General features: G+C 31.6%; 3 protein-coding genes across 3 annotated transcripts; 2 read left to right on the forward strand and 1 right to left on the reverse strand.

The window, feature by feature from the left end:
• Positions 1-270: 270 nt before the first annotated feature.
• On the reverse strand, positions 271-1,279 carry LOC112686012. Its single transcript, XM_025558112.1, has 3 exons — positions 1,237-1,279; positions 548-793; positions 271-465 (listed from the first exon to the last, which is right to left on the reverse strand). Exons 1-3 carry the CDS (start codon positions 1,277-1,279, stop codon positions 362-364), a joined length of 393 nt encoding a protein of 130 aa, XP_025413897.1. The 3' UTR covers positions 271-361.
• Positions 1,280-1,667: 388 nt separating this feature from the next.
• LOC112686159 (neuroguidin) lies at positions 1,668-3,267 on the forward strand. The gene is made up of 2 exons (XM_025558344.1): positions 1,668-2,472; positions 3,078-3,267. Exons 1-2 carry the CDS (start codon positions 1,751-1,753, stop codon positions 3,265-3,267), a joined length of 912 nt encoding a protein of 303 aa, XP_025414129.1. The 5' UTR covers positions 1,668-1,750.
• Positions 3,268-7,399: 4,132 nt separating this feature from the next.
• On the forward strand, positions 7,400-17,243 carry LOC112686185 (zinc finger protein 76-like). The gene is made up of 6 exons (XM_025558388.1): positions 7,400-7,888; positions 12,807-13,036; positions 14,162-14,312; positions 14,394-14,525; positions 14,741-15,006; positions 16,201-17,243. The coding sequence occupies exons 1-6, from the start codon at positions 7,737-7,739 to the stop codon at positions 17,097-17,099; spliced, it is 1,830 nt and encodes a 609-aa protein (XP_025414173.1). The 5' UTR covers positions 7,400-7,736; the 3' UTR covers positions 17,100-17,243.
• The last annotated feature ends 741 nt before the right edge of the window (positions 17,244-17,984 follow it).

Below are 17,984 nucleotides of genomic sequence, written 5' to 3' on the forward strand. Positions count from 1 at the left end.
AAACATAAATCAATAAATGACGGTAAAAAGGGCAATCTTGTTAATACGCCAAAGGGCATAAATAGGCTTGTCTCGCCAGCAAGAACGTCGATCGGCTACTGGTCACCAGACGAAGAAGATCAACACGATTTTTCATTGTACGCCTGCGGAGTATTGACGAGATTTGTCAATCATATCTGAATTTTAAATATTCCTAAGTGTGTTCAATTATTTTAAAATATTTTTCAATTCAAGATCTTGACTTAAATTTAAATTCTTTTATAGCTGCAAATATAAAATTATATCAGAAATTACATTTGATGTAAACTGGTATTATATTTTTTATTAGATCGTTATAACATTTAACTGATAGTTTTAATATCTAAAAATTGTTTACAAATAAAATATAATTATTTAAGTCTATGGAGAGTATTATACTTATGAAACCATGTAAATACTTAAAAGGGCATAGACCATTGGAAATGCCTAAATGAAAAATAAAATGTATTAAATCATATCTTAACTGTATATTAACAGTATTATAACCAGAAGGTATTGCTTACAACACCTTTGTAGAGTACTTGAAATGTTAGGAAAGATCGTAAGTTCCCTGGCACTTGAGGAACAGTTTTATACGTGGCATCTACTCCAACCAGCTCTACTGAAGTTAACTCTTCGCGATATCTATAGATCGCATCAATATTGGCAAAAACAACTGCTACACTAATATCATTCACAATTAGTTCTTGTTGAAAAAATGTTGAGGGTATAATTTGAAATGTGGATGGTTTGCGGTGTTTTTGGTCTCCGCAACCTTTTCATCTTTTTCAACCTTTCTGAGGACTGGATGCACTTTGGATGCCACTTTGTGGCTGCTTCTTAGTGTCTACCAAAATTACAGTTCAATTACAAATTACAATTTAAAGAACACTGTTAGTCAATAATTAGCAAATAAATATATTAATAATAAAATAATGATTTTAATAGTATTATAAAACATAACAAAAATTAAATTAATCTAATCATAGAAAGTTGTCCTAAATTTTGATTTTGTATAAAAAAATGCTACAAGAAAAGATCATTAAAATTGAATATCTTTAAATCCTAACATATCTAGTAAAAAAGAAGAGAATTAAAATAATTAGTTTCATTTGAGTTATAATTTTATAACTCTGACATTGCATACACATAACAATGATTATACAATAAAAGTAAACTTACCTAATTATTTCACTGTTATAAATGCTTAGAACTGACGATGTTGTAATTGTATGATCAAGACTTCTTTCACTGATTGCATCCCTCAAGAATGGTACATATAAGTCAAAACTAAGTAATTATTATTATTAGATTATTATTAAATATAATCGCTGAAAGTTTTTTCATGAAATAATCGCAGGTGATAGTCTTAAACAATAACCAATATGATAATGATTTATAATTTTAAAATGTAATCAGTAAACCGTTAAATACATAAAATACATAAACACAGTATAGCCTAATTCATTGGCGTTAAATTAAATTAAAAATGTTTTCTTATCATTTTTATCTCTTATCAATGAGAAGAACTGACCCAAGCCCTTTAATCTTATATATGGTTGTTAACATCTCACATAATGATAAAATATAAATGTTTAAAATCAAACATGTGCAAATGTTTTTAAAATTAGTTATTTTACTCATTATAATATAGTTAATTTTAAATTACTTAATATTTCATTATTTATTATTTTGTTCAATTTCTTTTTTTTTGTTAATTTATGGAATAACTATGGATGAAGAAATTCAGCCAGATTATTTAGCACAAACTACAAAACTATTACACGAAATTAATAATAGTGTTTTGGAAGCCAAAGAATCACTCAATAAGATTGTTGCCCAAGTTGGCAAGACACCTAAAGGTATAAGCTTATTAGATTTAAAATGTCATACATTAATGAGCTATCTTGGTGATTTGGCTCATGTGATATTAAAAAAATGTCAATTTCAATCTATTCAAAATGACCCATCAATTGAACGTCTTGTTGAACAACGTACTGTTTTGGAACGTATTCGACCTCTTGAGTTTAAAATGAAATATCAAATTGATAAACTTGTTAAAACTGCATTATCTGGTTCTGTTGATCCAAATGATCCAGACCGGTTTCGAGCTACTATTGAAGGTTTAGCAGATGCAGAAGATCAAGAAAATGATGACAATTCTGATATCGATGAAACTAGTCAACATAACTCAAAAAAAGCTAAAGATGGAGTTTATGTAGCACCCAAAGTAACAGCTGTTCCGTATGATGGTGATGAGTCACGAGTAGTTAAAAGACAAAAAGCACTAGAAAGAGCCAAAAAGAGAGCCTTGCAGAGTTCAGTTATGCAAGAACTACGAGAGGAGTTTGCTGATACACCAATAGAAGTGCAAACTAATACAGTTGGATTAAAAAATAAACAATCAAAGTATGATTATGAAAGACAAAAGTATGAAGAAGATTACTTTACGAGGTAGGTTAAAATCTTGTAATTAATATTTTTAATTTGAATTTTTTTGTATCAGATATATACTTCCACAGTTTAGATACTTTTATAATATGCTCTCTACTCGAGTATAGAGTTGTAATTTGGTTTTTCTATCTATTAAAAGACAAAGATCGACTTGAGCGAGTTCAAAATAAATTTATTTCATTTAAAATTATAGACACCAATTTTTTCTTAATCTCTTATACATATTGACACGATATCTTCATGCTAGATAATCAAAACTTCCTTAGGTCTCTTTTCTGACTGTACTGAGGCTCCAGAACTTATATCAATTTTAAAATTCTCTTTTATACTACCCAAATTTTCTATGGTTTCTATAATAATTTTCAACATTTCTTATGAAAATCATTATCCATTATACTAGATCAGTGTCATATTCAGGAAATTTTAATGCTGAGAAGTATATCAGATAATTTTACTTGAATGCGTAAAAAAAAAGTTTAATATGGTCATATATTCTATAATTATAACTTATATTAGATAACTACACTCAACTTCTGTATACTACAGTATTGGTGTTTCATTTAAAAAAATTAAAAATAAATGAAATCATCTTTTCTTTTTTGTAGATTGCCAGTTACCAAAAAGGACAAACATAGAGCCAAACAATTATCATCAATTACCCTTGGAAAATTAGGAAAAGAAGTAACGCATTTTGAAGATATTTCAGCACTTGGAGGAAATTTCAATGAAAAAAGTGGCAATAAGAGAAAAAAGAAGTTTAAAGGAAAAAATATGAAAAAGAAAAGGAAATTTTAAATCTTTAAATTTAATCTAATAATTATATTCTCAATCAAGTATATTTAAAAACTACTTTTATTTTGGTTTTCTTTTTTTATTTCAATATTAAGTTTTTAATGTAATATTTGCAAGTAGCTAATACATTATCTGCTGTACAAAAATCATAATGAGTGAAAGATTTTTAAATTAAGATTTTTTTAGAAATATTATTTTTAAAATTATTAAAAAATCAATCATCATACTGTCTACATATTTTATTGTATTGTAATTTTAACATTTTCTTATTAAATAAGTTTAAATTAATATTTAATGTACAAAAGTTAAATTTACTTAAGATACCTGTGGTGTCTCCTAAGCAAGTTTTAATCTTATTATAGGTTTATTTTGAATCATTGATTAAATTCTTATATCTTATTCTTATAGAATCTATCTTAGTGAAACCATAAGTCAGGTTTATTCAATATGATACATGTTTTATTTATTTACCTTAACAATTGAATTGTTTTGATTTATCACTGCATGTAAATAGAAAATTGTAGTAATTTATTGGAATTGGAATTGGATTCGATGATTGATGATGGCCAGCATCAATTTCAGTGAATCGTAAGGATAATTTGGAATATGTAAACATATAGCAACCATTTATTGCTATTTATTCGCTGATGGCAAACAGGTTAGAGTAAACTGCGCTCGACAAAGAATATTGGACAAGAAATCATAGCTCGAAAACTGTACTCGCTCTTTTATTCAATTTGAATAATAAATATGACAATAAACTGTCAACCACTTTATTACGATTTATTGAAGTGTGTATGGCCAATTTAAGGAGAAATATATTGATTTTACCATATGTATGTACATGGTTGTAACTTGGAAATGTATTAGAGAGGCAATTATATAGTTACATATCAACTAGTCTATATAGCTAACCTTGCTTTACTTGTAAATGTATGTTAACAACTTTATTTTTTGTTTAACTTTTTATTCTATATTAGTATAAGGTGATCAATATCAAATATAATAAATTAAAAATATAGAAAAACTAATATTTTATAACTTCTAAACAAAATGTTTCATAATTATAAAAACTGCAAGTAGGTATATACAACTAACTTTATACTTAAAATTATAACAAATTTATACCTATTAATTGTATGTATTCTGCTTCTGTACTAAATAGATCAATAATTTTATCAATTTAATCATAATTTATTTTTTTCCATATTTAAAATAACTATGTTAGTGAGTCTTTCTTGACCAATAGTATTTCTAGTGAATGTCTTTAGATGAAATACAGATGAAAAAGAACGCTTACTAGATGATAAACCAAAATTGAAAATTAAGATTTAAAAAAAAAAACTATAGTAGTAGCTAAAACCAGCTATTTTGTGCTTATTTTAAAATAAGGTATGTTAAATATCAGAGGAGGCACTGCCCCTCCTAATTTATTTTAGGGAGACATTGCCCTCCTTGCCCCCTTTAGTTTATGTCTGTGTGTGTGTGTGTGTGTGCGCGAGTAAATACACGATTTTGATTAAAAGGAGTGCTCTGATAATCATCAAATAAAAAATTAAAAATAGGAAATAAGTTCTAGTAGGTAACTAGGTTATAGTAATTTTTTGAATTTTTATACAGTTTTTGAGTATTTGAGAAAAACGGAGAAAATATTGCCAAAAACTTAAAATTTCAACCGAGATTCGAACTCTCACGGTTAATAATCGTATACTATTTTGTTACCCATTATTATATTTTGAGTTTGTGTACACGATTCCGCCCAGAATGATTGTTTAAATTATTACAATCTGTAATGTACGCAGGGGAGGGGGGCTAACGGGCTGAAGTACACCCCATTGCCCGTATTAATATTTTTGTTTTTAAATTTACCAACGATTTAATATAGGTAGTATCTCAAAGCGTGTATTTACCCATTTATTAGAATCACGGTCTAAGATATTAATTTATAATCTATGATTACAATTGAATTGATATTACCTACAATCAACAAATGTTGTTAATGTAGCCAACATTCCAAAGATCAATCATAACGGAGGAACGTCTTAATGGATTAGCTTTAGCAAATATTAATAAAAAAGAAAATCTGACCGAATTGGAAGTTCTACAACAATTTTTAAAAACATCATCTAAGCGACTACAATTATTAGACTGGAATATATAAAAATATATTTTATAGCCCATTATTTTTTTTTCATATATTTTTTGTTTATTTAATGCTTAATTTAAATAAGAAATAAAAAAGCAACTATTTTATTTTTTAAGCCAATGTGCCTGTTACAATTGAGTGATTATTTATTTTCAAGCCTCCCCCCTCCATTGTAAAATTCTGCGTAAATCACTGAACACAATTATAAGACATTTCTGATAGAAAATTTTGTTTAATTGTTACATTGGAGGGAGTGTTTATACCAATTTTCCTACAAATTCCTTAAGACTTGCGCAAAATGAAAATTTACAATTGACATCTAGAAGTATAAACAGATCCATCAGACCTTTTCATTCAGAATTTTTTTTTCGAGAGCAATAGTACATTGGTTTCAAGTTTATATGACCAATACAGTAGTATTCATCTCTTTATTGCTCCTGACCGTGGAATCTCACCCTAATTTTTTGAAATTTTGTTTTGACTATGGAATTTATTATTATACAAATATACAAAACAAGCATTAATGACAAGGGTGATTAAAAATATTAATATAGAAAAAAATGAAACGATGTAGAATAGCTCCCAATAGAGTAACCTATTTTTGATTTTAAAAAGGTTTCATTTAAAGAAGTTATTTTAAGTAATAGTTAAATTTTTTATTATTCATTATATTTTTGTACTTTATTTATCGGATAGCTTTCCTTTGTTTTTTGATAATTGTCAACTAATATTAACTATAATTTTAAGTTTTATAACGAATGTATATTATAATGAAGTACAAGTTTAAAATTATATTAATAGCATATTTACTTATAATTATTCAAATTATGTATAGTTTGTATTATATTATCTATATGCATACTAATTCCGTATTCAGTTTTCAGCTTATAATTCACGGTTCAATAAAAGTTGAATCGATAAAAAAAATAGTTAATAAACCAAACGAAATTTAAATTCGTAAACCGATTTAAGTATCATGAAAACAAAGAAATTGTGCTGTTACATAATTTAATGGTCGAAGAACTTGGCAAAGAACGCATGTACACATATATAGACTATAACAACTACACGTAGCATGACTCATCAACTTTTATAAGAACACGTACGTATTAATTTAATAAGTTATAAACATACACGTATCGTAAAACGATTAATTAAAACACAAAGAGGTATACACGTGTTAAAAACACGTTTGACATTTTGTTTTGTCGGTTTTCGATCGAGATCGTTTTGAATTCGTGCGAGTACACATTGCAAAAGTTGGTCAATGTTTTGACTGCGATATTTATAGCGAACCAGCGAAACGGTAGTGTTGCGGTGTGACGTACTGGACGCGTACCTACAAAACGATTTGTGTACGAATGTACGGACGTGTTTTTGAGACTTGGAAGTAGCTTACGTAAAAAAAAAAAATAAAAAGGATAAAACCTGTGCGCGGATCGGAGACAAAATGAAAACGTAAGTAACGAATAAAAAAAGAGAACGAAAGAAGAAAAAAAAAAAGAAGTTCTATTGTTTACTGTGTGGTAAACATTGAGTGCCACAGATGCCAACAGCCGGAGCCTGCGCAGACAAGTATTATTTTTAAACGCACGTGAACGCAGGCCCCGCGCGGTAAACCGCCGACGAACGGCTCTTGTACACCATGGTAAGATTTTCTTCGGTCGCGGAGACGCGCGGACGTCACCGTCGACGGTTCGGTTTTTTCCGACATTTTTCATCGTTACTATTATTCTTATTTGTAATAATAATGATAATAACGATTATTATTATTATTTTTTTGGCGCGCGCTGACCATCTGCGCTACAGCTATTCGGCCGCATTGCACGGCTCAAGGACGTCGCTGCCGCCGCGTCATTTTTATATTTTCGCCTCCTCCGCGCGTATTCGCGCCCACGTCTTTTTTCCCACCACCACCACCACCACCACCACCACTACCGTCTCCGCCGTTTCCACCACCATCACCGACCGACACCGATTTGCCGGCCGACGATGTGACACTTGGCTGCGGCGGTGTCACGTTTCCAACGCGCGATCGCTCGGACGCTGCCGCTCGCCAGCCGGACACTGCGTACACCGCGTAAATCGCGCACGCGTTACGGTCGTTGCTGTACCTCAGCGACAGCGATCAGTGGCACGGTACCGCGCTCACGTTGCGGAGCTTTCCCTATCTCTTCGTCTTACCCTATCTGTCCATCTCCATCGCTCTCTCTCTCTCTCTCTCTCTCTCTCTCTCTCTCTCTTTCCCTCTTTCGCTATTTATCTCTCATCCGTTTCGGACGGTTTCGGTCGGCTATTATGCGTTGTAGTGGTTGCGGTCGCGACGATGGAACAACCTGTGGTTGCGCTCGTTTACAACGACTTGGATCTGCAGCACGAACCTACGCCGCCGCCACAGCAGCAGCAGCGGCCGCGAACGACGGAAGAAGACGACGGAGGAGAGGACGGCACCAACGCGTACTGTAACGCCGGCTACAGGTTAGGCGTGCGCGAGATATGTAGCGGCGAGGCCAGTGCGAACCGTAACCGACACGCGCTTCTTAAGCGTCGGTACTTGCTCCGCAGGGCTCATACGTGTGGTTGACCAGACGCCCAGAGCTGGATCAAGGAAAGGGCTTGGAGGGGAGGGGGATATTTTCATATTTTGACCACAATCCGGCCCTGGAGACGTCGGTCACGCCGAGATTTGACGGTGTCGAGCGGTGAACGCGTTACGCGCCCTTAAGAAGTGATTATAAACGCGTGCGGTTTGCAGTGATGTTGAGCGAAACGTCTCTGCAGGTGGTCAGCGAATGGTGTTCGTATACAATAATACGCAACGGATGTCCTCACGTGTCTCAGGGTGGTGTGACAAATTAACCGTCCGTCCTAACCTAGGCTCGTAACAGAAACACGTATAGTGAAATAATTTTTTAGCTTTTTCGGAAAACAATCCACGCGAACACAACCGTTCGATCGTCCGTGTTCTACTCCTTGTCCCTCGAGTTTTCAATTTTGAACGCTTCTGGGCATTACTACGCGTCTATGACTGTGCTTGAATATTGCGATCGTCGATCTTCACTCACGGCTGATATGTTTGTTTAGTTGGTGGTGCGTTCGTTCCCTCCGAGGGAAACGAGTAAACGATCAGTGATGGTTTTCGAGAGTTTTTCTCAAAGGGAAATATCAGCCGAAGCGTTGCAATTTGCAGTCGTTGTGATATTTTTGTCCATACGAAAATCAATGGAGTCGCGCGACTTCGGCAACATTCTCAAAATGTGTACTATGATGACGCAGTCGCGGTGATATTTACGACTTTCGGTTCGTCCCACGCTGTTACCATCTCCGCCGCGCGGGCTGATGTTTCCGAGCACACGTAAATTATATTGTTGTTGTCTGTTTCAATCTTTATCGCTGTAATCCGCTCGTCCAGCCCACCCACAATTACTTTATGAAATCGCAAAATGTATATAAAATTCTTACATTCACGGTTGTAAGAAATATTTTTTGTGCTTGTTATAATGCTACACGACATACTTGCATACTGCACACACATTGCGTGAGTGTAACAGTTATTATTTTTCAAACATTTTTTTCGCCAGTAATCTAACCTGAGAACGTTAATTTCTTTCTAGGATCGCGGAATCAAATTTCTTAATTTACTCGAGTTAACGAAAACATTTAAATGGTTCTCAAGTATTTAAGTCATATCGATGCTCATGTGTATTAAGCCAATATAAAATAGTGCATTGTATATCAAGTACAAACAGTTAGAACAAAAAATTTTAGTTGTCAACTTCGGGTCGCTTATATTCAATTTTTTCCGCGATACTATACAAACATATAAATTATACTTTTAGAGTTGGGCATGTAATTTGAATTTCTATAGTCAACCGCATATTACAATTAAATGATCATTACACTTTTATATAGTTTTAATTCTAATTTCATTACGACCATGCTATGAAGAGGAAATTGGTTGCATGACATGTTTTTCAGACATTTTATCCTTATTATTTATATGAAATATGATAAATTATTATGAATACAATCTTAATCCTTGATCTTATATTTATCATAGTGATTTTTGAAAAATTAATATTATTGATATTAATATACGAGTATATTAATACATTATTACATTTGTAATTTTTGATCTAATGAAAGGTTTAACGAGATTTTGGAATTTCCATGTATGATTTGACTTACTCCTTAAATAATAGTTCTTGACTATCCTCACAAACTAGTTGTTGACAATATTGAGAAACCAGATAGTCAAATAATTATGGTGTTATGAACTGGCCATGCTTAAAGTGATAAAGTAATAAATAAAAGAGATAAGTAAAAACAAGTTTATATTATGATAGAAATAAAATCTTTTTCCAAGATAGTTAAATGAAATATATTATAACATTAGACATTAGCATGTAATTTAATCTGGTGGTTGATTTTAATGATAAAAATTGTAAATTAAATAAATAGTTCCAACAAAAATGACTGAATATAAAACTGAAGATATCAGAATGAATACAAATTAATACTATTTAGATTATAAATATTTAGTGTTCATTTGAGTTATTTTATTAGAAATTTTAATAAAACTTAGGTCAATAATTTAAAATTCGAGATATTATGACTTATTATTTTATTATTAACCATTTATACTTAATTCGTAATTATGTTTTTCTTATGGCTTTATTTCTGTGTTTATATTAGTTTTTAGTTTATTTGTTTATTTATTTCATAAATAAAATTCTTTCGTGAATTATATTTTAATTTGCTCGTATATAAGTACTTACCAGTTTTGATTTAACATCATAAATTTGATTTTTATTTATTAATCGTTCTATTAAGTGCAAATTATGTTTTTATTTTGGTAATTCGATTATTTTCCTCGGGAAAGATATCGAATTGTTTAATAATCTTGTGGCATTTAATTAAAATTTTTTTTTTAATTTATTATTTTTATTTTATTATTCATTTTTATTTAGTAATTTAATATTTTTAATTTATTCATTTTTTTTATATAATATTTTTTATTACAATAAAAGGAATTTAAAATGGCATGAGGGCTTAATCAGGAAGGTTCACTTTTGCGAAACCTTAAATGGCTTGAAATTTATATTATTTGAGTATGTTTCTGAACCAGTTAAGTTTGAGATGTTTCAGAGGGTTGTCTGAGCTGGATTGATCTGAGCTGAGTAATGAGTGGATTTTTTTTCTGATTGTATTTTGGAATCGAATCTTTTGTAATATTTTGAGGTAGTTTCGTTGAAATAATAAGGTCATGGTGATTGTCATGTTAATGATAAATCAATTTTAAATTACTAACAAAAAGTGTCATATATTGCTTCATGTCAATTTATAAAACAAAATATAATTGTTAATTTTTTATTTTAAATATTATTTAACTATTTTTGATAAAATTATATCTTTGTAGATTCAATTTGAAATTAAATTATTATTTGTATATAATTTTTAATAAAAAAATAATTTTTTATACATATATTCTTATCTATATATACTTCTCGATTAAATAATATATATATTCTATATTCTTAATGACAAAGAAATAAAATAAATTAAGGTACGATTTATAAATATTTATAGATAATTAAATCATTTATTTTTATTGATGTTAGACGTAAGTACTTTTATACAATTAATTGAACCCTATGTTTTATTTAATTAAAAATTACATTGTTAAAAATTAAGTATTTATAGTAAATATTTCGAAACCAACAACTATAAAGATTAGCATCAGAATAATAATACGTCGTGAGTCATGTCACGAATGCAAATCACAAATTTAAATATGTGGGTGGTTATGCATTAATAATTTATAGTAATTCCATTTTGATTCAGAGAATGTAAATTATTATCTACAAAAAAAATATAAAATATACTCCACATAGGCATTTAGTTGCTATATTTTTATAAAAAAATTAATATATTTTAGATTTTTCAATTAGGTATTTAATTAAGTTATAAATAATATTATTACAGCTGTCAGATTTCGAGTAAAAATATGGTGTTGGTTTTACATTGATATCATCAGAATAAAACTGCACAGAACGAAAAACATCAGTAAAATTAATAAAATTACCAATTAAATTATCAAACTCCTTGTTAACATAGGGCCAACAGGGAGGTTTGTTGATTTGGGAATTAGAATGTTGTTAGTAATTCATAGTTTAACCATATCGTCCATATTACATTGTTAGTTTACTAAACCATCCGCTTAATTCAACAAAAATTGCTTGTAGATTTGTTTAACCATATCGCACATATTACATTGTTAGTTTACTAAACCATCCACTTATTTCAATAAAGTAGCTTGACTTTGTTATTATAGATTAACAACAAGTTTTGTTAATTTTGTAAATTTCCCGATTAATTCAACAAATTTGCTTTTTAATTACTAGTGTTTCAATGATGTTGGGATTTTTATATTAACAATCAATTTTGTTAAATGTATATAACTGCCGATCAGATTCATAAAAACTGAATTGTTAAAACAATAAGAATATATTGTTAAATCAAAGTTATCTTAATATTAAATGAGGCTTGACCCACTTTGGATAAACTACAACCAATTATAAATCATAAGTTTTACTCGAAAAAAATTGTTTTATACCTATAAGTAAGGGACATTTGATTTTTATTTATTTGTACACTAATGAAAACATGAATATTGCATATTTTTTTTTTTTGCGTATTCGTTCGCTTATTTATTATGATTTACTATGTATATTTTATGTAGGTACACAGAAAAAATGATTTATCTTGATCGAGTTATTATCGTATTTTCTAATAATATAGTATTTTCTATATTTTTTTCAAAATATAATAAGACTGAAAGTTCATAAAATAATTAAAACAGGTATTGATTTTCCATGTCTAAATTGTTTGAAAAATATTTATTACGGTTTTCTTCATATTTTTCTAATCTTAATTATTGCAAAAATAAGTCTTGGACGAAGTTCAAAATTTATATAATACTCGTATATGTAATGTTAATTAAATAGAGCACCAAACTATAAGTCTATACATATATACTATACATTTTTCAACGTCATGTTTTTAAAACATCACATATAATGAGAAAGTGACTTTATATTCTCTCATAGTACAGATATAAAATGGTTCAAATATTTAAGTTAAAATAAACATAGATTAAAAACATTGTTATGTATTTTTGTGAAGTACACAAATTTCGTTTCTTTTATATGAATAAAAATGTTAAATCGGTGTAAATATAGTATGCTTTCTGAGGATAAAGTAATATTTACATAAAGATAAGCTTATTTATGTAATTTAGGAAATTCTCATAAGACCTTATATTTTATTAAATATATACATATATGATTATGTATATATAATATATTATGTTTTTATAAAAATGTTTTCATTGCAGTTTTGTCCATTATGACTTCCAAACAAATAGTTATGCACAGTATGACGTTAATCCACAAAATGATGGAACTTCACAAGAAGGATTTCATGATGATTTATCACAAAGTTCGCTTAGTAACGATATTCCACCTGATCAGTCGGACACTAAAAGACATAACTGTGAATTCACTGGCTGTAAAAGGACGTATAGTACCGTAGGAAATTTACGAACTCACATGAAGACACATAAAGGTGTGTAAATACATAATTGTATGGGTAATTTTTTTTAATTATTAATTGATAAGTACATAAAAATATTATTTTTTCAATTAAATTTGATATAAATAAAAAACAAATATTCTATGCAATAAACATATTTGCTTATTACTAATTTTGGACATTAAAACAATTTTTCATTATATAACATAGTATACATAATAATCTTAATGGTAATAATCTTAATATTTAATGAAATAAGAATCTATTTTTAAAGTCGCAGTGTGTTAAATGAGTTGTGTAATTTTTATAAAGCGTTATAAAACGTACACCGTGACATGACATATGCACTTGTATAAAAAGAGCGTAGTTGAATGTATAAATATGTTATATAATATATACTCAAAATAATGGTTATTACTATTTATAATTTATAAATTAAATGTTGGGTAAATTTATAGTTATTGGCGTATGTATAATTGAAAGCATATACAGATAAAAAGCAATGTAATGTAGTACAAGTATGATTGTACTTTAAGTTTACATTTATATAACTGGGAGTATAGATTTTAGAAAAAAATGGTGTGTAAATATCATTCTATTGAACATTATTGAAATTATAGAATGAAAATTAAACTATATAATTGTACAGTGGCTTCTGATTAAAACATTAATTTTATACTAATGGCAGCGATAAAATATGTGACATTATAATTAATAGGTAGTTATTTCATAATATAGATATAAGTACATCCTTACCCGAGAAACTTTTTTGTATAGTTGTAGTAACAATTTAAGGTTATTGATGAATTGTTTATAGAATATGTGAGAATATAATGATCATTTAGTGATTGATAAATGACGACATTGTTGCGGTAAATAGAGCAGTTGTACTACTTATGCACGGTGGGTCATTGTTGGCCATGCTTTCATCAATAAAAATTAATCATTGTACTATAATATATAGAAAATATTTATTGTAAATCATGATATTCATTACCACCCATTTATTTAAAAGTTTAGTATTAACTAATTATAACTTTAAAATCAACAGTATGAATTATAATATTCAAATTTTTATTAATATTATTATTTGAAATATAAACAATATACCCTATTCTATTTTTATATATGGTTGTTAATTGATTTAATATTTGTCAGGCGAATATCGGTTTAAGTGTAACATTATGGACTGCGGAAAACCATTTTTGACGTCCTACAGTTTAAAAATTCACGAACGAGTGCATACGAAACAAAAGCCATTTGTTTGCACTAAGGACGAATGCCAAAAAGCTTTCAACACTGTCTACAGGTAAAGATTTCGATGTATTCAGTAAAGTAATTTCAGTTAAATATTAGAAATATGATGGACCTACGGTTTTTTGTAGTACAGGCTACGAGCTCATCAACGTTTGCACACCGGTGATACTTTCGACTGCATGCAAACAGGTTGTGGCAAGTGTTTTACGACTTTTAGTGACTTAAAGAAACATTACAGGACCCACACTCAAGAACGACCGTACAAGTAAGTAACACTTATTTGCATGTTATATTATACCAAGTTACTGTTACAGTCCAAAGGTATTAAAATATTAATTTTGTGAATAAGATATCAAAAACTGCTGTCATCGCATCTCACATATAAAAGAGTTTTTGTGGACCATGGTTGTCTATGGACAGTTGACAAACATTTTGGTCGGTTTGAAAACATTTATCGAAATTGGTTATCGTGATTTTTAGATGCGTGGAAGAAGGTTGCGGTCGTGCGTTTACGGCCAGCCATCATTTAAAAACTCACAAGCGAACGCATTCGGCTGACAAATTATACTCGTGCGATCGACCGCATTGCAATAAGACTTTTCCCGGAAAGGCCAGTCTCAAGACGCATCAACGGAGTCACGATATTTGGGACGAGTCTGAGACACTGTCAGATTTTGCTGACGACTTACTGCAGCATTTTGATAGTGAAACCAATAGCACGACTAACGAATTTTTAAAATATCAAAGTATGTTTCTTGTTATTCATTGAATTTATCATTGATATCATCAGATACTTGTAGACATGGGCGCCCAGAAGAGGAGCGCAAAGACAGGAAATTTGCCCCCCCCCTGGAAATAATTAATTCAGTTAATATCAAGGTTTGCAATTGAAAAATTGCGAAGATTTCAGTTTTTATTTGATAACGACTAAAGTGTATATAATTCTGACATATTTTATTGTTTGCTATGAATACATTTTTTAATATACTTTTTGGTTTTTGATTTGATTATGCCCCCCTGATAAATTTTCTGCAGGCGCCCATGCTCGTAGATAAAAAATTAAACTCGTCAATGTATTTTTTTTCATTTTTTCTTAAATTAAATTTTAAAATCAGTAAAGATACACAGGAGGGGTTACTTATCAACTGACCTTAATTTTATATAATTCTTCGACTAGTACTTACATTTCGAAAGATACGTTCATATGTAGGCATGTGATCAACAGTAACGTGGTTAATACCCCAAAAAAATAAATAACCAAAACGGGTAATTGCCCGTATCAAATATTGAAGGGGTGGTGAGTACCCCCTACTGCATTGGATAAATCTCCTGTGTATTTTCATTTTTCTAATGATCAGTAACCAATCTCCATTATAAATATAAACAATGGTGTACCGAAGCGGTTTTTTTGGGAAAGTAGTCCTTAGTAGAAACATTAGGGTGATGAATAAAAAGTTGGTACCGGCCAATTAATTACTTTTTTTAGTGCTTTAAATCAATAGCGTATTTTCATACTTTTTGTGAGAGGTTTATGGTTTTCTAAAAAATAAGTGATTTAATAATATTATATTAGTTTATTATTATTATTATAGATACAAATTAAGAGTTTTTTACAACCACATAATATAAATTAATGTTATTTTTCTCTGTACCTTCATAGCAAGTCGGTTATGACTTTTGAATTTTTTTTTCTTTCGGGGAGAAGGCCGTGACCCGGAAATCTTCCCCCTCCCCAAATACAAATAGGAATAAAGATGTTCCATTAAGTATAAATAAAGAGACATTATCAATTGTAAAAGGGTGAGCGGGTACCGAAAATGCACGTTTTCCCCTAGCAAATAATCTTGTCACCAAGTCACTGCGAGTTAAAGTAACACGCATATCCATCGTACACATTCGTTCGTACTACATTGGGCTTATGCACACTATTGTGTTTGCAGGCCAATTAGTCATACCACTGTCGAAAGCCAACATCGAAGCGCTAAAACGATCCGAAACGGCCGAGGTCGAGATCGAAGCATATCTGTCGGGCAGCGCCATTCAGACGTTCACGGCAGTCGGTGCGGATTCGACCACGGCCACGGTGCAGAAAATGATACTGGCCGAGCCGAACGACGACATGCCGGCCAAACTGTCGGTGGAGTGCAACATCGACGTGCAGAAGGTCGGACAGGATGCGAACGGTACGATCAGCTTGTGCGTGATGGACAACGGCGAGGTGATGTCCAGCCTGCTAATGATGCCGGTGATCAACGGGGCCAGCAGCTATGAAGCGGTGACGGAGGACGACTTCAGCCAGCCGCCGGCCATGTCGATAGCCACGGAGACGGTGCAGGAACTGCAGTTCGTCGACGAACCGGTCCGGCAGACGGTGACGGCCGTCGAACAGTCGGTAGCCGGACCGGCCGCGGCCGCGGCCGCCGGAGCGGTCGAGCTGATACCGTTCCACGACATTCTCGTGTCCAAGCCGGACACGGACTTCGCGGTGTGCGAACCGGATCACGCGGTCGCGGAGGAACCGCTGCTTCACGTGGCTGAGGAGTTCAGCGTCGAGAAGCTCATACTCAGCCTGGCCGACGACGCGGACCGCTGCCCCGACAGCTCGGTGGCCTCGCTGATGGTCAGCCCTCAGCTGGAAGTGTTCGAGCCCGCGTTCCCGGCGCCCGTATCATCGATGGCCGCCGACGCCGACAGCGGAACCGGTTCCGGCGGCGTCGATCACGGTACCTCCGCCGGCCACCCACCGGTTACGTCCTGTTCACTGACCGTGGCCTGCAACACCCGCAAGCAGCTAAGGAAGGTGCTTGAACACAGGCGGCCAGCGAGCATATCGCATTGACCGTGCCGTGCCGCGTCCCAGCGAATAGTCGTCCCATAGTGCAATCTCGAACACGTCCCCCCCGTACGATATTAGCGATCATTTTATACACTGCGAACTATTTATTATATATTTTTATTACTAAACATATTTTTTACCCGTTTATTACGTTGTGTTTTTAATAGAGTCGCCTAAACCCTACGGTGCAACACGACGGTATATCCGCGCATTACATGTTCTACGGCAGTCTGAAAAAAAAAATAACATTTTTTTTTTTTTTTGCCAGTCAGGAGTTGATTTCTCAAAATATTTATACGCAGCGTATACCGGACCAGTCGAGCTCATCCTTAATTTAACTCGACCCCGTCACGTTTGAAAGGCACTATTTCACACTGTTTAGGTAACGCAACGGTCCAAATTTTTTTTTTAACTTATCACAATTGTGTATTAATCAAAATAGAATACAATAAATACAATTTGACATGATACTTATTGTATATTATCGTAGTATATAAAAAACACACTATGTATACGTATTTAACTATCATAACAGAAAGACGTAACACTTAATAGTGTATTCTTAAACTGATATTATTTTGTGTCACAAATAATATGGTCGAGTTTACATAACTAACGCACCTAATGGTTTTTGACTCTTAATATGATGTATTTGTAAATTATAATTAACTTAATGTAAAACGTAGTAAGTAATCAAATTGGGACCGAGCTAACTATTATTTATAACCTCGTGTAGAGTTTTAATTTACGGTGTTAAAATATTTTTACTAGATTTTAACTAGTACGAAACCGTGATATTTTAGTTTGGAACTCTGAACTCAATACTTAATTATTTTTAGTTATTATTTATTGAATGTGATGTTTGTTTTTTGTGTATTTATAAATTTG

This window comes from Sipha flava, unplaced genomic scaffold (genome assembly GCF_003268045.1).
Source record: "Sipha flava isolate LNK unplaced genomic scaffold, YSA_version1 2_pilon_pilon, whole genome shotgun sequence".
NCBI classification, from domain to species: Eukaryota; Metazoa; Arthropoda; class Insecta; order Hemiptera; family Aphididae; genus Sipha; species Sipha flava.